General features: G+C 30.7%; 2 protein-coding genes and 1 long non-coding RNA gene across 3 annotated transcripts; 1 reads left to right on the forward strand and 2 right to left on the reverse strand.

Annotated features, from left to right (window-relative positions):
- Nucleotides 1–2,889: 2,889 nt before the first annotated feature.
- On the reverse strand, nt 2,890–3,410 carry LOC144998380 (uncharacterized). Its single transcript, XR_013660292.1, has 2 exons — nt 3,273–3,410; nt 2,890–3,173 (listed from the first exon to the last, which is right to left on the reverse strand). It is a non-coding gene; the product is annotated as an uncharacterized LOC144998380 (long non-coding RNA).
- Nucleotides 3,411–13,979: 10,569 nt separating this feature from the next.
- LOC145048306 (6-phosphofructo-2-kinase/fructose-2,6-bisphosphatase-like) lies at nt 13,980–19,618 on the forward strand. The gene is made up of 23 exons (XM_078996767.1): nt 13,980–14,465; nt 14,626–14,689; nt 14,947–15,239; nt 15,322–15,495; nt 15,575–15,748; nt 15,857–15,952; nt 16,703–16,801; nt 16,913–16,942; nt 17,067–17,120; nt 17,218–17,271; nt 17,346–17,423; nt 17,526–17,617; nt 17,716–17,773; nt 17,870–17,944; nt 18,026–18,073; nt 18,196–18,293; nt 18,388–18,463; nt 18,580–18,642; nt 18,722–18,813; nt 18,914–18,982; nt 19,082–19,145; nt 19,230–19,295; nt 19,400–19,618. Exons 1-23 carry the CDS (start codon nt 14,304–14,306, stop codon nt 19,475–19,477), a joined length of 2,157 nt encoding a protein of 718 aa, XP_078852893.1. The 5' UTR covers nt 13,980–14,303; the 3' UTR covers nt 19,478–19,618.
- Nucleotides 19,514–21,120, reverse strand: ZIP6 (ZIP metal ion transporter family). The gene is made up of 2 exons (XM_078996768.1): nt 20,262–21,120; nt 19,514–20,038 (listed from the first exon to the last, which is right to left on the reverse strand). Exons 1-2 carry the CDS (start codon nt 20,967–20,969, stop codon nt 19,724–19,726), a joined length of 1,023 nt encoding a protein of 340 aa, XP_078852894.1. The 5' UTR covers nt 20,970–21,120; the 3' UTR covers nt 19,514–19,723.
- Between the last annotated feature and the right edge of the window lie 2,124 nt (nt 21,121–23,244).

Below are 23,244 nucleotides of genomic sequence, written 5' to 3' on the forward strand. Positions count from 1 at the left end.
ACACATGCTTCAATTACTATTTTAATTATATAGTTACTTACATGTCATCAATGCTATGTATAATCAGTTTGCACTTTGGTCCACCAAGTTTGCTTCTTAACAAAAGGAATCAGGTACCCTTTCAAATTTACTTACTCAAAGTAGCATCCAACTATGAAGTCTTTACTTGTTTTCCAATTATTAGTATTTGTTTCTACAAGTTCATCTTTCCTTAGTATTCTTGCATCTTACTTGACTATTCAATTAGTCATTCCCTGTTAGCAATCTACCTTATTGTAAGTTCCATCACTATTTTCTTATTTCTTTAAATGTTAAAAAGGATCATGATTCTCTGGGCATTTCATTTGATTATCATATTTTTGTTCCTCATTATCAATGATATCATTACACTCGGGTTTGATAATAGAAAATATGAATATGCATAAACAAACTTTAGAAAATCTGAATTAAAAAACAAAAAGTTTTTGAACTTTTTTTTGAGTTCTATTACTGTTGCCAAACATACATAAATCAACAAATTAAATGATATTATGCAAATAAAGATCATGCCTTTAACAACTCTCAGTGGCGGAGCTAGATGAGGCGTTAGAGGTACTACAGTACCCCCAAAAAATTATTATTATTATTATTATTATTATTATATATATATATATATATATATATATATATATATATTATTTATAAACATTCTTCATGTTATTGTACCCCCAACTAAAGAGATTATAACATGTTTTTAATACCCGATATTAGATAACTACATATAATATATATTGACAATGTTTGGACCTCATATCAAGATTTCTGGTTCCGCCACTGACAACTCTAATCTTGACTTGCGGTACAATGGTTTTCAGGTTTTCAAGAAACTATGAATTTTCCTATACATTTGATTCTCTATCTTACAATCTCTTTCTTATAACATAAAATATATATATATAGGGGGGTTCATGCGAAAATGCAAATAATTTGCGAAAACGCGAAAACCATATGATATTATGTCACCTCAACATTATATTTTGGAAAATAATTCATCCAAACTTTGAAATACATGATGATAATCGATGATAGATGATAGACTATTTCATATTAGCAAAGTATGATTTTTAACATTTTTATTATGAAAACATGAATTTAAAAATGATTAAGGACGTGAAAAAAATATAATTATAAAAACCGTCTTTAAATCTATATTATCATAACACCATCTTATGTAAACTTACTATCTTTAATTTATTGCTAATAAAATTATTTTTTTATAGTACATGTATCTAATTTTCATAAGATAAAAGCTGTTTTCGCAGGATATTTATATTTTCGAATGAACTTACTTCTATATATATATATATATATATATATATATATATATATATACACATGAAAAAATCACACATTCAAGAAATCAATATCAATATTAGTATGTAAAAATGAGTCATATAAAGTGCAAACACGGCATTTTAAAATTTCATGTAATTAACAAGATTGAAACTCAAAACACGTCACATAAATGAGAAAGTGAAAAAAGTTTGCAAATTTCTTGAACAATAATAATTAAAACAAGTTATAGGCAAGAAAACGCAAAATCTAGATTTTTGTCCAACATCCAAATAATCTAGATTTTTACAATTCAGATAGTGATTTGTAGGCATTTGAATTAATGAAAATCACATTTCATAAATAATTAATGCTCAACATTAGTGTTAATCAGTACTTAATGTGGGTCATGGCCCTTCGTGCTCGGAACAACGATAGTTGTAGGATTAACTAAGTATAACTAATGATCTTTGCTTACCAAGCACAGGCTAAAAAAACACTTCATTTTATCATTTATGCACCCAATATAAATTTTAAGATGTTTTTATTTGTTAAAATGACATTGTTTTCTGAAAAAAAAAATAATTATAATATATAGTTTTTAAAATATTTTTATTGGTTAAAACTGTATTGTTTTTAAAAAAAATAATTATAAGTAATTATGAAAATGTTTGAGGTTTCTTAATTTCATCACCCGCTTGCCAATGAAATGCAATAAATTCTCTCTTTTTCCCTAAAAGTTATCGTCATGTATTTTTACAACCACCTAACAATCCGAAACTTTATATGCTACAAATTTGTAGTTTTCGTATAACCAAAACTCACAAGGGACTATTAATTTCCAATTATTTGGATCTCTATTGAATACTAGACACTCATGGCATCTCAACAACAAAAAAAACTTCACTCAATCTTAGGTAATAATGATCAAGACTACTATTCCATTTAAAACTCAATTTTTTGTTCTAAACAATGTTTCTATGGTGTGTTTGGACTTAACTGATTGAAAATACAAGGGACACATTGATTTTGTTCCTTGATTTAGTTCTTGCCTAGGAAAATTTACTGAATTTCACAATTAAATTTGTTTTGTAAAATCCGAATTTTCCAAAGCTTCTTCCGTTAAATCTAAATCTATTAAGGAGTTTGAAGAATAAAAGTGTGATAACGTCAAGAACACAAGTTTATGTTGAACAAGAGGAATCATCACCAGCGTAGGAAAGAAGACTAACATATGTCCAACATAAGAAGATAGAGTATAAAGAAATAAATATGTTTATTAATTTCTTGTAAATCAAAAACATACTAAGCAACTTGTTTGATCAAAGTTTGAAACGAATATTTAGTCAAAATCTATGATCGATTTTAGGGTAATGTAAGAACATCTAATTTGTCAAAGTTTGAAACGAATGGGAAAAAGATGGACCTTTGCTATTGATAAAAAAAAACTTGGAAAGCCATGTATAAGATTGGTGTTATCAATGGAAGAAATTTGAGGCTTAGATCTAATTGTCCAAAATGTTACTAATCATATTATTGGCAATCTGCCATTAGCATAGATAACTCTTTAAAGAAATGTAATCGAGAAATAGTTCATGCTATTAAAACAATCGATAACTCTAATGCAAAACGTTTGAATTCGATAATAGAACTGAATTGGAAAACGCATGACGAAATATTGTAATAGCAACAGAAATTAAAAATGACGAAGGTTCAAATAAAACCTAGATAACAAAATCCTAGCAGGATGGGATCAAGAGGCGCGAGATAGACGATTCGCTGCAAAATCTTTCGATTTACTTGGATCTCTGTCTCATCTTTCGTCGCTTCCTCTTCAATCTCCTCATTCTCTTCTTCTTCCACTGAAAAACAACAGTAATAAATTCAAAAATCTGAGAAAGTGAATTGCTTGATTCATATTGTTAATTCGTGAAGTGATTTTGTCCAAATCGATCGCTTACCTTAGCTCTCATGGCGACAGCGGCAGGTTTTCACAGTACCGAAGACGGAAGGCGACGGAATGTTGGTGAGGCTTGCAAACGCCGATTGTAAGCTGTAACCAGCGTTTATAGTGAAACCCTAATCTGATTGCAAGTTGGGTCGATTTGGGCTTGGTCCAATATAGCCCGACGAAAAACTTTATCAGAACATTTTTTTTATTATTATTATTATTATAAGATATATTTAGAATTATAATAAGTTAGACTTGTTTAATATATTCAATTTTTATTTATATTTTTTCAAAGTGATCGCATTGAAAAAATATAAATACAAATTGAATATATTAAATAAACTAGATGTAAACTCATGTATTATATAAGTTAATTTATAATATATATATATATATATATATATATATATATATATATATATATATATATATATAGGTTTAAATATTTAAAAACTTTGAATTTATAAGAAAATAAAAAAAATAATAAATTATTATAAAGAAAATGTTTTTTATCTTTTAAACTTAAGCAAATAATTTTAATTAATTAATTAATTAATTAATGAGCTTTAATTTTAAGGATTTTGAAATTAAAAGTTAAGTTTATTAATGACAATTATATTTATTTATTAGTATATTTATTGTTATTATTAAATTAAAATATTATATGGATTTTTTAAAAAATAGAAAAACTTATAAAATGACATATAAACAAAAATTAATTCAAAATAATATGTGGAAAAAATTAATTCAAAATAACCATAAAATAACATTTGACAAATTAAATAAGAATATAACAAGTGGCACAAAACAACTTTCATTTATTGTAGTAGATAAATTTGATTTTAAATAAAAAATGTAGATTGAAATTTCAAATAAACTACAAAATATCTAAATATATATATTTTTAAATAATTAAAAGAATCTTCATCTTTATAAATCTTATTAAGAATGTCTTTCAAATCAATATGGTTCAACATACATATTTATTTGAAACTCTCATAATTTTTCATCTTATGGTATTTAAATGATTGGTCGATTAAAATATTTCATTACATAACTTCTATACTTTTTCAACTTATGCTAATTAATTAATTGGTTAATCAAAAAAAATTCCTATATAAAAATATTATTTTTATAGTTGGTTATTTATATTTGTCTTTTTTTGTTATCTAAAGTCAGTTAAAATGAAAAACCAAATAAACAAAAAAGGAATTACAAAGTATAATATGACTACAAGTGGTTTAACTTATTATATATGTACGTATATATTTTATTTGTATGTAACCTTCTATTGCTAAATTTTTATGATTGTACAAGCCAACAAAAAGGATGTTACATTTTTGTTACAATTTATTTGATGTAGAATTATGATATTTTTTTGTTGTATACATCATTTCTGTTATTTGTCATAATTTTTAATTATATTAATAACTTTTGTGTATAGATATATAACTCTATTACCGTCTCGACATTTCTTTAAATTATGATAATCTATACATAAAATATATTATGCTCATTTTCTAGCATCTGATTTTTCTCGTCTTTTCGTCTACTATATTTTAGTATATCATGACATAATTTAAGAAATAATGTTTATATCTATTTCTATTCTATACTATAAAAGAGATTATTCAAACTCATATGGTTAGAAATAACTTTTTGGATTCCTACTTATGTATATGTTTTACTACTATAAAAAATAAGAATCATTTTAGCAAATACATCCACACATAAATCACATACAAATTCTAGAAAGAATATGAACATAAAAGTAATAGATCAACACTCTAAAAGGTTTTTTAATTGTTGATTTCTAAAAGAAAATACTGAAACATATTAGGGAGAACTCAAAGCGGTATCGTAATCAAGATTTTGAAATACTAAAAAATATATGGTGTTATTTTCTCATTTTTTAAATTTATTTACATTTAATGTTCCTTCTACTTTACATTTCAAGAAAAAAATTATGGTTGTATATTTAGAGAAATAAGAAAAAGATGATCACCTTTGAGTTTAATTCTTACAATTTCTTAAAAATGTATGTTTTTAGTTTGCAATGTCTTCTTATATGGATGTTTAATTGAGTTTCGTCATTAAATATGCAACTAATATAATTACAAAAGTAAAATTACATTATTAATGAATATATTACTAGAATATATATGAGTTAAAAATACGACAACATGACAAAATGTCTAATCTATATCTATATTTCCCTGAAACATATTCTTTTAGAGCTATCATTACGACTTAAAAGTCAATTTAACTAATAACTTATTAGTAACTACAATTCAAGAGTTTTGTAATTTATGTGTATGTATACGATTGGTTATGTGTACTTACTATTTCACTTTAAAAATAATTAATAACTACAAATGAAGAGTGTTGTTAACTTATGGTTAGTAAGTGATAATTATTATATTTATTTGGTTAATATAAAAAAATAGTTCATATATGTAAATGAAATTGCTAGAGTTTGGTGTATAATATGAAGAAGAAAAAAATATAATTTGAGAACCCTCAAAACTCTACATTGTGGTGCATGTATTCATATTGAACGAGGAAGACGAATATACAAATTTACATAAATGAAATATTCAAAATTTTGTTTATATTGTCTGAAAATATTTTTAAAATTTCCGGTTATTTTTTTCTATTCTACCGCGTGAAATCCTATATATTGTATTTTTCTATACCGAATGATATTCACTAAAAAATGATCCATAATAATATGATATTCAAATAATAATTACCACAATGCATATTATTTAACAACAGTAATATTTCCATCATAAACTCGAACAAAAAAACATAATCGCATATTCAATACGATAATACCAACATCAAAAACACATTTAATAATATCCATGAAATACTATAGTGAATATATATATATATATATATATATATATATATATATATATATATATATATATATATATTACTGTTGTTAAATAATATGCATTGTGGTAATTATGTTATAATTAATTTCGTATTATAATTATATCTAAAATTTATTGATTCATGTATAATATATAGTATTTTTAATCATATTATTTTAATCATACGCAATATACAGGTATACGGCTAGTTTGAATATAACAGTAAATGTAAAAAAATCGACAAAAACTTGTCCATAACTAATATTTTAAACAATTGAAAAAAATTCTAAATGATTTAGTATTCTTCTTTTATTCAAGTTGCTATCATCAGTCAAAATGGATAATCTGGTCTATACCTGTATTTTATAAATAACTAGAAAAGATTCCTCCGCATTGCGGGGGTCGTCTTAATTCATATAAGAACACAATGATATTACTGGTGATGGTTGAGCAATCAAGTTATTAGATGAAGATTTTACTTGCATAAAATGGGGACATGCTATATTCACAGCAAAGTATGCATTGTATACAAGATAGGGAAGGACCAACTTTCTTAAGAAACATTATGTTGCATGAAACTATAAGCCCACAAAATTAAAAAAATCAAGATTTATCATCCTCGACTTCATTAATAAGATACTTGATTAGGTAATAACAAACTGAAATTCGTCAATTCTACTCCAGACCATGAATAAAATTTGATTAAAGATACAATTTTACATACGTTGAATAGAAAGTTTTTTTTCAATGATAAGAAAAACAATAAACTTGATGTGGACAACCTTCAGGGATGCAAAAAACTTCACAAAGGTATTATTCAAATGTCTATGACTCAACACCTGAAAGTTATAACCAAGAATCATATCAGTTTTAGCACCACTATATTCAATATTACAACCACCATCATAATTTTTTCATGGATCCACATATTATTGAAACCAAACTAAGCAAGAAAATATAGAGTTGGTTGTGACATTTTAGCAAATACCTAGTGGGTACTAAAGTAAAGAAACTTAAGAACTCCATTGGTCTGTTATTATTAGTGGATGCTGCTTTATTAGAATATTCATCTATTCTCTTCTGTGGATATACCAACCACAAACACAAAATGAAGGTGAGACAAGAAATGCAACAACTTTCTAAAAACCAAAAAAAGAGATAGTTAATTTGATGTTAGTTTATCTTAAGGCATCATTCCATGTAATATAAAGCTATGTAATGATCTCAATATACATGTGCATTGATTTTATGTAGGCATAGCACCCAATTTATGCCATACATTCTTGGCATATTCACAACAATATTTATAATTTCACTAAGATTTCAAGAACTGAAATTGGACGTATTTTGATAAAATCTATATATTCAATCTCACTAAGTTGTTCTTTTCTTCATTTGGATTTAATTTTTTTTGACATGTGGACAACAAAAGGAATTTGGATTGTTAATTTCTTTTTCCTTATATAGAGGATAATACCTAAGAAACAAGGGATGATACTATGATAGTTACTTTTTCATATCTAACTGGATTATTAATTATTAAATTCTTTGTTTCAAAATAAAGAAAAAAAACACTTAACTTCTATAAATGCCTAAATTACTATTTTTACCGAATACAGTTATCAAAAGTGATTTACATATTAACTTTTTCACCATCACTGAAAAGACAATTTTTTTTGTATGCAAAGGTTACATTTAAAGTTGAAATCTCTATTTGCACACATGTTATTAACTGTATTTCATAAGGTGTTAAATCTCAAAATAGCAACATTAGAAATAGGAAATGTGGCAAAAAAAATAATCTATGCATAAACAAGAATGGTGTTCCATTTCACTAATTTAAATTACATTATAAATTAATGTGAGTATGGAACCATCATGCTATATTTTAATTGCAAAAAATCTTTGTAGTCTTCTTCGTTGGAATTTTTATATGTAACAACAATTTTTTTGTGAATTTCCATGATAATCAAAAAAAGGAAGGGAAGATAAAAAATTGAACCAATTTCAGTCTATTTGGGTGTAAAGAACAATTTACCAAAAAAGCCCTAAATCCCACCGTTGTTGAAGTTGCTTAGTTGTTTATTCTTCTCGAGTCGAAGAAAACACCGTCATGAAACAAAGGAAGTGGAAGAAAAGCAACTCCATTGAAGGACTTTGAAGATCAGTGGCTAAAGATTGCTGCCATAAAACCATAACATAATAGATTCAAATGACAACTCAGACGATTAAAAAAATAATATAAAAACTTCAAATCCACTATAAAAGTTACATATATTATACATACACATTTTTCCTGATAGTTAATCCTCAACACGTCCAACAACAGATAGTTTTCCTAATCTCTTATTTGATTTTTTTTAAAGATCAATTAGTTCATGTGTAAATACTTCAAAATAAGATTAACATCACCAGGTTTGTCGGCTTACATGTAGCTTTTAGGTTTGGGCCGTTTTGAGAAAACATTGAAGGGCTTCAAGTTGAGGTGAAAATTGATGTCCAACTTTGGAATAACACCGATGACTGCACCAGAACTGAAGAGCATGAAAATCATATGAAATTGGAGGAAAAAAATTACATAAAATACAAAGAGCAGACACCATATGTTTTTCAGCCAATATCCTTACATTCAATCAAAATAACAAAAACCTCTAAGTATCAACGAAGAAATTAAAGATTGGGGTTTCTTCGACATTTGTTGTAGATACGAGAAGAGTCGTTGTTGTAAGTGAATGAAAGGGAAAAACCCGAGATACATGATTATCTAACAAACGTAAATTGGTCACGTACCTTACTCGATTGCCTTTCGTTGCCTTCTATGTCCGATATCTGATAGTGGTGGTGAGAAGGTGTCTGCCCTGCGACCTGCTTTCCATCGATTCAAGGTGGCAACGACGGTTATTCGAGAAAGGAGGCAAAAGAGTGAAGAAGTAGGGGTAGGGTTTAGGTTGAAATAACAATGAAGGCGGTAGATTCGAGTAATCGGAGGAAAGGATTAGAAGTTGTGACGGGCTTTCCCTTTCGATTCCTAGTTTGAATGTGATGAGAACGCAAGGAAGCATTTGGAGAACAAAGGAGCAGTGGAAGGAAGAAAGAGAATATAGGGTTTGGATAAGGAGCGGTAGAAGGAAGAAATGGAAGGTCTGATTAACCTACGTGTATGGTCAATTAAGAGAAATGCGGTGGGAAGCAGAGAAAGACGGTAGGAAGCATCTAGAGTCGGTGATTAACAGACGAATACATCATTTTAAAAAATAAAAAAAATAAAATAAAAAAGAAAAATTAATCCAATAGAAAGGAAGTATTGTTAGTAAATGAACTCAAAATTAGTCTAATTATAAATTAATTGGAAAATTAAATATTTTTGTTGAATATTAGACATTATTTTCCATTGTTTGTTTAATATCTAAGTTGATTTAACCACGCCAAACTCATTTTGACGTTGCACTCTATATTTTGAGATATATAGAAATTAATGCTTCTCAAAGGACTTGTCTTAAAAACAATATAATTTTTACACTTCAAGCTTATTGTGATTCATATATGGTAACATGTGCTATTACTTGAAAAAAAAATTATACTTCTTGGAAGTCAAAGAAATAAGTTATTGTCCAATCATCTTATGCAAAAATTGAATATTGCTCCATAAGATGAGTATGTTCTTAATTGGAATAACTAAGTTTGATTACTAACAAAACTCCAAGTGATGAATGTCGCCTTAATCCTCTATAATGCGACAATCAAGCTATCATCTACATTGCCAATTGATGTGTGTGGACTCAACTAGTTTTAAACATACTTTTAATTATAAAATAAACACACAAAGGCAGTGGACCTATCAATTGTGATAAAGCTAAGTAAGTAGGGTATCGAACACATGGAACGGTAAATTAAAACCAAAAACTAATTTTATCTAAATTTAAATAATAAGAAATGTTTTTTCTCTAGTTTTACAAGATTAAAAACTTATTAACTATTACTTAGACTAAAAACTAGAAAATCAAAGATTCAACTAAATTCAATGACGAAGGGGACTTCTGTTTAGTTCAACTCAATTGATCCTATGGTTGATATTATGGTAATAGTGCATTCATACCTTGTCTAAGAATCAACTTATGGTAGAGAATGAAATGTTTGAAGCTGCTGCTAAGGCGTTCACCAACATGATTGGCACAATCACTGATAAAAAGTTTTAGGCAGGCGCGTTAGCTGATTTTGATGTTCATATTGTAGAGAAGCCGTAAAAATATCCAACAATAAATCAAGGGGGAGATTGTTGGGTCATATTTATGGTTTATGATGGGCTACAATTGTTCTTGGGATTAAGGATTTATATTGTTAATGGGCTAAATTTGTTCTCGGTTTAGGGGACCGAAATCACTTTGGTGAGGTGATTTCGGTCAGGTGGTTTTGGGTCGTGATAAGACTTTGTATTTGGTTTAAATAGTTTCAGTCGAATATTTTTGTTCTAGTTGTTCATTCATATTATTTTCGGCTGTGAGAAGGTTCATATGTACCAGACGATTATTGATAATAGAATCGTGTGCATTTGAAATTGTTTATGTGCGTTCTTGAATTATTGTTTGATTAATATTCCGCATTCTTTAAGCAATTAAGATTGATATCTTAAAGATTCATAGTTTTGGGACTTACAAAGGTAGTTCATGGCATGCATTTAAACCATGTCTAACATTTATGACCTTACTTAAGCGGTTACAAAAAGCTTAAAGGCAAAAATGTTTTAGGTTGTTTAATTTGGATACTATTACCATATACTAACTTCATACCAATGTTTTTAGATTTTGGCAGGTTTTACCAACTGGTTTAAACCAGTTTGAGACAAGAAACTTGGCAGAGTCTTATATGGTGGATTTAGACAAGAAGACATGTCCCTGTAAAGTGTAACCATTGAATGGCTATGGGTGTGTGCATTTAGTTGCAGTTATTTCCTTTCTTAATAGGGATGTTGGAAGTTATGTGGATCCAATGTACTATGGAGCATTTTACAGGAACACTTACAAGTTTCCAATGCATGGGACAAATGGAAACAATATGTGGCTATGTACTGACTTTACTCCATCACTACCACCCTTGAGGAGAAAAATGTCAGGCAGATCAAAAGTGAATAGAAGACATAACCCAAATGAAAAGACTACAAAGCACACGGTGTTAAAGTTTGGGAAGAAAATTTTATGCAGTGTGTGTAAACAAGTTTAACATAACAATGTTACATTTCCTAAAGTTAAAAAGCCCAAAAACTTAAGGTTAAGATGAGAAATAAAGCAATTAGTGAAGATGGTAATGGAGGGGAAGGAAGTAGTGGAGCAAAAGCAAATGGAGGTAGTAATGAAGGGGAAGGAGGTAGTGGAACAAAACCAAAAGGAAAAGATAATACATGTAAAAAGAAACATTCTAAAAGGATTATAATTTTTTTTTTTGGCTAAAAGGGCTGAAAAAAAATGGAGAAGACAATACAGGTGCTAATCTAGTGGAGATTGAATAAGGAAAAAATGTTATTTGCTATATAAGTTGTTGGATTTAAGTAGGGATGTTTGTTGTATGTTATGTACTACATTTGGTTGTTAGACTTATATGTGTGTTGTTATTTGAAGTTGAATGTTTACAAACTATGATTTTATGTAATGTAATGGACGTGCATGATTATATTAAGAATCTTTTGTATTATTGTATATGTATGTGGTCCCTTGATTATATTAAGAATCTTTTGTATTATTGTATATGTATGTGGTCCCTTGTGTGGTCCAATTATAATATGTCAAATTATAATATGTGCATGCAAATTAGTGATAATGTGTGTGTATTGGATTACAATCTTACAAACCCAACCATAAATTGTTTTTCTACTTAAAATGGCATTTTTATTAATTTGGAAGACGATTACAACCACATTGGTTACGTATTACACATCACTAGAAAATACTATTAACAACCCATTACAACTTGTACACTATTATCACAAAGAAAATAGCCCAACTAAGAAATAACCAAATTTTCACATTCCCAACATCCTACTGAAGCTTTTTATTCAAGCTAGGCAAAGTTGCAATCATGATTGCCTCACCACTTGTGTTTGTAGTCTCAACTTCGTTTGCCCAACAAATAAACCCATTTCGGGGGTCCTGAATTTAAAGATTTGTGAGTAAGAAACGTTGTGCAAAAAACCCTTTTCAAATCTAGGGCCACAGTAGAAGGAAAGTTGCAATCAATTGTTACCTTTTTAGGGCAAGCATAAAAGGTTCGTCCTAGGTTGGTCTGAGTGGTTGAAGTTTGCATTATAACATCAAATCCACATTAACATTCAACCGATTTTATCGACCCCTTTCATCTTCATACCGTAAATTCCAACGAAATAAGGGCAAGCAAGGAAAACAAGATAAAAAATGGTCACATATCTGTCTCTGTTGTATATGCTCGAGGCTAAAAGGTAAAAGGATGAAAATATCCCCGAACTTCGTCACTAACTAACGGGACTATACTAGGGTTAGTGTTATTAAAAATGTTTATTTAAATTTTAAACTAATATTTAGCTTAGCCATTACATCGTTTAACATTAAACATATCCTAATTAACAAAGGTCATCATTTCCATTACATTAAACACAGATACATAATCATTTATACAAAATTGTTTGTGCTTACACATGTCTTCAACATTCACTTCACAACACTTAGACCAAAAGACGATAACAGGTAGTAGACTACAAACCACATAAACCCTAATAGTTAACACAACAAACAACATTAACCCTAACAACTACATTAACCCTAACACACATATAACCTATCACAACCACATTGATGACAAACACCACTGGATTCACTACTAGATTAGAGAGTGCAGTTTGTCCACGAGAAAACCAAATATCACCACCACGAGTCCCACCACTAAAACAATTAGAGCTTGCACCTTATTCTAATTACAGTCTAATCGGCGCTGCACAGAGAGCATATCGACCCTTGATATCACAAAATCACGTCCTATTTTCTCTTTAATGCGATCCACCTTCACATACCGTTCAACTATTTTTCTCACCAAAATCGTAGAATATTATGTGTAAGTCACTGAAGTGGATCCTATCTCGGAATGTATCGAAATCGATTCTAGTGAGGGTGTGGGGTAGACGTCTTGTGAATCCCATGAAAACGATTGTTGTCTCCTTGTTGGTAAATATTTGGCTGAAAAAGGTATAAAATTTTAGGATTTGATTTATTAAACCATCCATTTTATAAACATTGGGTCCACATTAACCCTTAGGGTCCAAACAAATGATTCAACTCAGCTAAGTGACGTGTATGGCGAATTAACTTATTAGATGACTTGGCTTTGAAACCTCTTAAAGTAGGTCAATGAACCATTTTAGCTGGTAAAACTGCACTTCATACGCCTTAAATACAAAAAAAGAGACAATTTAAACCAAAAGGTAAAACTTCGTAGATCTACAGTGACATTTACCCAATATAATTACATACCATATATGATTACAACATTCTTTTATTTTTTTTATTAATATTATTGGTTTGGTTCGGTTTCTAATTAGGTTTTAGATGTAAACCAACAACCAAACCATATGTATTAACCAAAATTAAAAACATATTTTTTAATAATGGATTGATTAATTTTATTTTAGTTCGGTTTTTCGGATTAATACATATTAAATGGTCGACATAGTTTAAATAAAGTGTAGATTTTGAACCACAAAAAAACGATGTGCAGCTAAAAAGAAAATCTTTCTACAAGGACTTTTTTTTTGCCGATTGTCCTAATCTAGCTTTTCTATAAATATTCTTATTTTTTCATTTTTTTTTGGTCTCTATTATATATCTATAGTAGTATAATCTATCGTCTCGGGAAAGTAGATATGGCGAATTTATGATGCGAAGGCCCAAGGAAAACGGCAAAACGCACGCCATCTGGAATCACCAGACCCCACCACTACCACCCTTCTTCCAAAACACCCACACTGCATCGAGTCTCGACTATCCCCTGCTCCCCCTTTTCTTTTCTATCAAACCACAAATTCAGTCTCTACATATGTTATACCTAATTTTTACTGCTTAAATTGAGTGTAACCCTTCTGGGTTCCCTTAAAATCACTAATTCAAGATTGATAATCAGTTGTCAGTACCAAGTGAATCACAATGGGAACTGGTTCATCAATTAACCTTGATACCAGCGACGATCATGCCGGTGGTCAACTCTATGTATCTCTCAAGATGGAGAGTTACAGTCCCAAAGGAGACCTTGTTCCTCACGTCTTCGGTTCTGCCCCTCTCGTCGGCTCATGGGACCCCTCCAAAGCTGTAAGTTTATCCATTTCTTACACTACTTAACTCCATCTTCAAAACGGGTTATCTCAATGATTTTTATCACTCGTTTGACTTGTATTTAGCTTCAACTTGAACTACGCGTAATCTACTTCAATACCCATGTTTTTCATTTCGTTGATTTTCATTGTATTAGCTTCCAATGGAGCGAGAGTCATCCTCAATGTGGCAATTAAGCTTCGTTGCTTCTCCCAATCATGGTATTCTTTGATTCCCTGCTTTTTTTGTTTATGTTATTACTTTTCAATCAGAACCCCAATTCGATTTCTTAATTTTCATGTTTAAACCGATGAATTTAAGTTCCCTAATCGACCGATTGAGTGATTGATTGATCGATACTTGATACCCCCTGTTTCACAAACAGAGATCCAACACTTTCCCAATCTCTATCGCTATTATGATTTCTGCTTTGAGGAGCAAAAATACGTAACCACATTGACCTTTGTTATGTGTTTAGATACATTGGACTTTAAGTTCTTATTGAAGTCAAAGGATACCAACGAACTATGCATAGTAGAAGAAGGTCCAAACAGGCAATTCATGGGTGGGACCTTGCAAGGGGTTACAAGATTGGCTCTATTCAGGCTAACCACTGATGAAGTTCTTGAGTACAGGGTTTGTATTAAAGCAGATAGGGTTTCACCCTTTGATCTTGCTGCTAGTTGGAGAGCTTATCAAGAAAATCTTGAACCCTCAACTGTGCGTGGGATTCCTGATGTTAGTATAAACGCATTACCCGAAGATAGTGAGGTATGTATGAATGCTTACAGCTTTCAGTTAAGTGTAAAATTACTTACATACCCTTATATTATCTTCTACTACTACTACTCAGAATGGCATTTCATCAAGTTTGGATCTTGATCTTGAACAATATGTAGTCCCAACTCCATCGAGTCCTGTGGTGTATGCTGCAAATTTGACAGAGAATCCAAGATGTTTGAAGCATAAGAAGGAGTCTACTAAAGGTGATGTGGATGTTTCTAATGATCTGCAAACAACCATAAAGGTTACTTTTTTGGTCATATATGGATCGTATAAAGATCTGAATATGAAATCTTACAAAGTGATTATGGCATTTTGAATAGGAAAGGGAAATTGCTAGTAAAGCTCATGGTATGGTTGAGTCAAAATCTGTGGGAACGTTTTCACCATTGGAGAAGGAAAATAGTGAAGAAGGAGTTTTTGTGGATAGAGGTGTGGGATCTTCTCGGTTAGTGAAATCCGCAAGTGCAACCCATTTGCCTGCTTCAGAAGCCAAGGTTTATAGTTTATGCAAAAAAAAAAAAAAAAAATTTTTTTTTTTTTTTTTTTTGGGGGTTTTAGGGTGTTTTTCGTCTTTTTAACTTTGTGGAATATGAAACTTTTAGAACTCAATGCCTGCTGCTGCTGGAGCTGTTGCAGCTGCAGCTGTTGCTGATCAAATGCTTGGACCCAAAGAAGATATGCATCTCGCCATTGTCTTGGTAGGCCCCTTATAATGACTATGACTGTGACTGTGACTGACTGTTACTTTGACTATGATTGTGACTGACTGTTACTTTGACTATGACTGTGACTGACTGTTACTTTGACTATGAATGACTGTTACTTTGACTATGACTATGACTGCGACTGACTGTTACTTTTACTGTGACTGAATGTTACTTTTACTGTGATTGCGGCTGACTGTTACTTTGACTGTGACTGTGACCGACTGATACTTTTACTGTGACTGTGACCGATTGTTACTTTTACTGTGACTGACTGTTATTTTGACTGTGACCGTTACTTTTACTGTGACTGTGATTGTGACATACTGTTACTTTTACTGTGACTTACTGTTACTGACTTGACTGCTACTTTTACTGTGATTGTGATTGTGACTGTTACTTTGACTGACTGTTACTTTTACTGTGATTGTGACTGAACGTTACTTTTACTTTGACTGTGACTGTGACCGACTGTTATTTTGACTGTGATTGTTACTTTTACTTTTATGGTGACGGTGACTGTGACTGTCTGTTACTTTGACTGTGACTGTGACTAACTGTTACTTTGACTAATTGTGGACAAAAATGCAACTTTTGCCCAAAGGGTAAAAGAAGATGGATGGGCCAGGGGCACACTCTCGATCTCTCATATATTAAAAAGACATGAATGCCCTTCCCATCTTTATTAGTAGCTTTTCTTGAATCTTGGAATAAATATTTGAATTTTTTTGGTGAATGTGGTAGGTGGGGTTGCCAGCTCGTGGTAAAACTTTTACAGCTGCTAAACTTACAAGGTATCTCCGTTGGTTAGGTCACGACACTAAACATTTCAATGTTGGAAAGGTGATTTTTAATTTTTTTCCCCCTAACATTATATTCTTTAATCATCAATTGGAAACTACAGAAAAGCATAGAAAATAATTTTAATATATTTTTTTTTTCTTGATGCAACAGTATCGACGCCTTAAGCATGGAGCTAACCAGGTATTCAATGATTTTAAACATATCATTTTTTTTTTATTACTTTTCACTCTTGAATCCCAATCATTGTTTACTTTTAAATCTCAAATGATTATATTAGTCATATTATGAATAACGTTTGATGCAGAGTGCTGATTTTTTTCGAGGTGACAATCCAGAAGGCATGGAGGCTAGAAATGAGGTGCTAATTCATTTACTTTTATTTAATATTTAATTTTATGGTAAAATAACATGTTTTTTTTGACAAATAGTTTTAATACATCACATGCTACTACTAGGTAGCTGCTTTGGCAATGGATGACATGATAGCCTGGATGCAAGAAGGTGGCCAAGTAAGTCCTATGTATGTATGTATGCATGCATGTATGTATGTATGTTTATGATTTAAACATATGGTTGCATGTAGGTGGGAATATTTGATGCTACAAACAGCACTAGTGAAAGAAGGAATATGCTTATGAAGATGGCTGAAGGAAAATGCAAGGTATGTTTGGTATTTGTTTTATTATCTTGGGTGTTATTATTTTAAAATTTTCATGTAATGAACAAGATTATAATACCAAATGATTTTGGATTTTGGATTCAGATCATCTTTCTGGAAACAATATGTACTGATCCACAGATTATTGAAAGAAACATACGCCTCAAGATTCAACAGAGTCCAGATTATGCAGAAGAGTAAAAAAAAAAAAAACTCTCAATAGACTTACTTATAATGCTGTTTTGATTAAGAACTTATGTGTTTGATTAGGGCTAAAATGATTGTGTATTTACAGGCCTGATTTTGAAGCTGGATATCAGGACTTCAAAAGGCGACTTGATAATTATGAAAAGGTAATCTTTTTAATCACAAAAAAAGAAAGAATATATAGGTTTCCAGATTAAGTAAAAAAGAAATTGCATCTAAATCTTTTAGTGTTTTGTTTGTAGATGTATGAGCCAGTGAATGAAGGATCATATATTAAAATGATTGATATGGCAAGTGGTCAAGGTGGACAGATACAAGTAAGTTGTTTTCATGTTTTTATTTCTATAAATCTTTTCAAGATAAATTAATCATCTTTTCTTTTTAATTTTTTTTTTCAGGTGAATAATCTCGGTGGTTATCTTCCTGGGAGGATTGTGTTTTTCTTGGTATGTCACACAAGTTATCCTCATCATTTTCCTCTTTCTAACAAATAAATGTTTATTTTTTTTTTATTTATAATTTTGGCTTGAGTAAATTTTGTCTTAATTACTTTAAAAATAATTTTCAGGTGAATACGCATTTGACACCACGTCCGATTTTGCTTACGAGGCATGGTGAAAGTCGTGATAATGTCAGAGGAAGAATAGGTGGTGACACGGTTTTGAGGTTTGTTTTTTTATAATTATAAAACACAAGGATTTTTCATAATATGTTATATTTAACATCTGATGTAATAAAATATATTTGACTTGTTTAATAGTGAGAAAGGTGAGGTTTATGCTAAGAAACTTTCCAACTTTGTGGAAAAGCGACTCAAAAATGAACGTGCTGCTTCTGTAAGAAATAAATAGCAACATACTTTTATTATAGCATATGAAAAATAAATTATAAATGCTATAATATAAATGTAAAGTTTTTAAAGTACATAATATGTGTTTTTGGTGTTGTTTAGATATGGACAAGTACATTGCAAAGAACAATATTGACAGCAAATCAAATTGGGGGGTTCCCAAAGGTTAGTGTCAATGTGAAATTAAGTGTTTTTTTTAATAGTTTATGAAATAATAATAATGTTTATTTTTGGTGTTTTGTAGATACAATGGCGTGCACTTGATGAGATAAATGCGGGTGTATGCGATGGAATGACATATGAAGAGATAAAAAAGAACATGCCCGATGAATACGAGTATGTTTTATTTCATTCATCTAAAATCTACATATTTCTTTATATTCTTGAATCTTGATTGTTTTTTCATTTTTTTTTTTTTTAAATTTGTGTATTGAAGATCACGCAAGAAGGATAAATTGAGGTATCGATACCCTCGTGGCGAGTCTTATTTGGATGTTATACAAAGGTGTGCAATTCCCTACCTTTTATTTATTAATATTCAAGGTTTATTATTATTATTATTATTTTATTATTTTTTATAATTATAATTGGATTATTAATCCAGGTTGGAGCCCGTGATCATCGAGCTTGAACGCCAACGGGCTCCCGTTGTGGTCGTATCTCACCAGGTCAAAGCTTACTACACCTTTTTTTATTTATATAAATAAAACCAAGCAAAGAAATGAAATTGGATTCCATTCTATTTTTTACAGGCTGTTTTGAGAGCTTTATATGCATATTTTGCTGATAGACCATTGAAAGAAATTCCACACATTGAGGTAACCAAACACACACACACACACACATACATACACATGTACAAATAACAAACCCTAACTTGGATATGGATGATATGTGATTATGTATATTTTTTCTCTTTCAGATGCCATTGCATACAATAATCGAGATACAAATGGGAGTCACTGGTGTTCAAGAGAAACGATACAAGCTCATGGATTGATCCATTTTACAAACATTAATGTTTTCTTGAACTTGCTAACACTTAAACTACACAATTCATTCAACTTTTATAACTCCTCAAACATCATTACACACAACATTCAATAATATCGTCATCAATGAAAAATACTCTTTTTTACCATACCATACCCCTTATATCTGGTTACTCTAACAAGACACAAAATGTCTCTGATACATATAGTTTTTGTATATAACTAGAATCGATTTAGGCATCAAAGTTAAGTAATTAGGCCCAAAGAGCAAGAATAGACATGGAAGTGGAGCCAAGAACAAGTGCTAAAAAAGATGCCTTTTTTAACCATGTTTCAGAGCTCATTAGCTTATTATGAAAGAAATCAAGAGCAATGAGGTCCACTAAACCCATGTATATTAAAATCCCTGAAGACAATGAACCCAAAAGTCCTTCAAGAATTAATGCATTTGGGTTGCTATCATCATACCCTGTAATTGAGAACAGAATCATACCCAACATGATCCCCATTGGTGTTGTCACTGAAAACATCAAACACATGTATGCAGTTGTCCCAAATTTGAATCCCGCCTGTATCAATCAAATAAAAAAAAATATTGAGTCTGATTCAATTAGACTGAGATTATGATTAGTCAAATTATGATCCTATCTTGAAAATAATAAAAAAAGTTGGCGATTTTGTTATATATATCAAACACGGACTGAAACGGTTTTGGACCTCAGAAATCAATACAGATGGACGGCTAAGATTAAAACAATTCAATCAAACTGGTGGCGGTGGACGGTGGTTTACCTGAGCGATGCAACCGCCGAGGCCCATCCCTTCGAAGATCTGATGGAACGCCAACGCCGCCACCAACGGCTTAATCGTGCACTGGTTCTGTGACATCCCCATCGTTACTCCGATAATCACCGAATGGAAGATAATCCCTATTTCCAGTACTTGCGATACCATTCTCTGTTTCATCTTCACCATCTCCTCCTCATCCTTCAACCGCCGTCTCTCCTCCCCCGCTTCCACAACCTCAATCTCCACCACCGATTTTCTCACGTCCTCGCTGTCTCCTATCCGTGTGTAAGCGGTAACCTCCTTGCTTCCATGTACGTGTCCGTGACTGTATCCATCAACGTGCGAAGTCGCCGTTAAATCCACTAACAGCGCCGTCAATACTCCGATCAATGTAATCAGACCGGAGAACGGGAAATCCTTCCATGGATGATGCGATGATACCTGACAATCCGCAAGTGCGTCGTACGCATCCGGAAGCACGTGAACAAGTGAGGTAGATAAAATGACTCCCGCTGCGAAACATTTAATGATCAAAATTGCTTTATCGTATAGAGGCTTGCCGTGAAACACACGAGCAAGCATCACCGGCGCCGATATTCCGACGACGCTTGTGAAAAATATAACGAACATTGAGATCAGCTTGAGCGTCGCCGCCGCATGGCCGTCGCGACATGCAAGTGCTCTGGCGGAGTCTACGGCGCACAAAGTCATGATGATTGTTGATGAAATTGTCTGTGGGGGTATTGAAGATGGAACTTCCACAGTCAATTTGGATTCTAAGTCATGATTCCATTAACGATTTCTTGGTAGAAATTATGGCCAAGTTTTATTGGTTTAATGTGTTGGAAAAATGTTTGAGCAACCAGACAATTACAAAACAGTGTAGTCTTACACTGAATTCCACCAGTTTGTTTTGATATTCCACAATGAGTCCTTTCTCTTTTCTTAATTACACTTCACCACCTTGTACTTTCGGAAAAAGACTCGAATGTAATCTTTAACCACGAAAAAGACTGAGATTGTGAGAACTAGAAACAATATGGACATTAAACAATTTTAAACTTTCATAACTTCCAAATCAGAAAGAGTAATACATCTAATAAACAAACCAATACCAAATGATTTATACAGTGTCTCCAAAATCATTTTTTCAAATAGTTGAATATGATATTATTTATAATCTTTATTAAGATAAGTCAAATGAAATTAATGATTTATATACAAGCGTAAGGACAAGGATATTAAATTTGTTTTATGTATAAATTTTACATATTTCATATAATTGGTGGTATGATTGGTCATTACAATGAACCTTAGGGATTGTTATTGTAAGCTTTGCAATTAATAAAGGTGGGGTTGGAGTGCCTGATGACTAGCTCTTTTCACTGGTCCGTTTTTTAGCTTCTTTTTTTCCCTTTACGTACTTTATATTATTTAATGTTTTATAAATTATAAAAATAAAACACACCTAAAAAAAAAATCATATTTTCAGTTTTTGTTTTTTATATAGTTTCAGTTATTTTTATTTTATAAATATTATTTTTTGTTTTTTTGTTTTTTTTTTTTTGTATATTTATGTATACAATAAATTTATCAAAAATAAAAGATCTAATTATAGTATATATTAAATTTGATTAAGTACATACTTTATGTGATTTAGATTTAGATGTGTAATATAATTATATGTTCCATATGTTCGTGATTTGTCCTCTTTAATTATTAAACTTACTTTTTATTTTTATTTTTATTTGATGTTACTTGAAAATATGATATTTTCCTAAAATGATTATGATTCGTTTATAAAGTATGAATCATTGTTCGAGAAATTAATAAAAGATATTTGAGTAAAAAAGAGTTTGTATGAACAAATAATATTCTTAAATAAATAGTAAACGGTTAGTTAATAGATGTTAAATGGGTTTGAATGAAATGTTTTAGAAGTCAATAACATCAAACTCTTTGTATTAAATATATTCCAAACAAACAACATTATATACCATTTTGTTTATAAAAACTCACAACGGCTTTATCAAATGAAAATACGGCTTTACCAAACAAATTAACAGCAAAAATACAATATTATACCACAATAACTTAAAAGCAACACTTAAGATTTACTGTAGTGCATGAATATCATTGGTTTTAATAATTATAAAACATTTCTATAAGTAAAATTATTGTAGTCTCTAAACTTTAAAGCATAAAAACCCCACACCCAATATCGCCTTCTTGGTGCACATGCACTTAGACATGTGACGTGTATGAATCCCATTTTCTTAATTTTCAAAAGCTAAAATCTTAAAGCAAAAGATATATCAAGACATTAGCGGTCGAACAGGAAGCTCAACTCTAGAAGTATATATACTTACGGAAAGATAATGTTTTATTGATCGTCTTTAAATATTATATAATTTACATAATAAGATATCATTTATTGATGTTTTATGATGTCGATCATAAAATATTTAAATGAAAAACAAAACACCTTTTGTTGTACGTACATCTTTCGTTACCCACAGTCCCACACACGTAACACACATGCAATGCAAGACAATAACACACATGTAGTGATGTACACATGGCACATGCATGTACACTGGCAAACGCACACAAACAACACACATACGAGGATAGCGTTTTTGTAGAATTATGTTTAGATAGCTTAATTAATTTCCAATTGGCTTGTAACATATTCCAATTAAGCTCATATATATAATAGTACATGTCGAGATATTAACTGAATGATTTACTTACGTTACGTAGACCTATATATGAATATGATGATTTTATGTTGAACGAGAGACTTTGCATGTATGGTTAGATATTGAAGGTATTCCTTTGCGACCTCGGTGCACAAACTCTTTCATTAAGATAATGAATTCGATCCAACAGCTGTTGCCACCTATGCTATCACTACCACCTACCACCACAGTTTTCTAGGTCCAACCTACATAAATTTCTTCTTTGGATCAATTGTTACCTTGAT

This window comes from Lactuca saligna, chromosome 5 (genome assembly GCF_052625555.1).
Source record: "Lactuca saligna cultivar CGN05327 chromosome 5, ASM5262555v1, whole genome shotgun sequence".
Lineage (NCBI taxonomy): Eukaryota > Viridiplantae > Streptophyta > Magnoliopsida > Asterales > Asteraceae > Lactuca > Lactuca saligna.

What these genes read in the sequence shown, in the direction of transcription:
- LOC145048306 (XM_078996767.1), top strand. Translation starts at nt 14,304, where the DNA reads ATGGGAACTGGTTCATCAATTAACCTTGATACCAGCGACGATCATGCC. An exon ending in CATTACCCGAAGATAGTGAG is followed by an intron (nt 15,240 to 15,321) that starts GTATGTATGAAT and finishes ACTACTACTCAG; the next exon opens with AATGGCATTTCATCAAGTTT. An exon ending in TGGCTGAAGGAAAATGCAAG is followed by an intron (nt 17,424 to 17,525) that starts GTATGTTTGGTA and finishes TTTTGGATTCAG; the next exon opens with ATCATCTTTCTGGAAACAAT.
- ZIP6 (XM_078996768.1), bottom strand. Translation starts at nt 20,969, where the DNA reads ATGACTTTGTGCGCCGTAGACTCCGCCAGAGCACTTGCATGTCGCGAC. An exon ending in TCGGCGGTTGCATCGCTCAG is followed by an intron (nt 20,039 to 20,261) that starts GTAAACCACCGT and finishes TGATTGATACAG; the next exon opens with GCGGGATTCAAATTTGGGAC.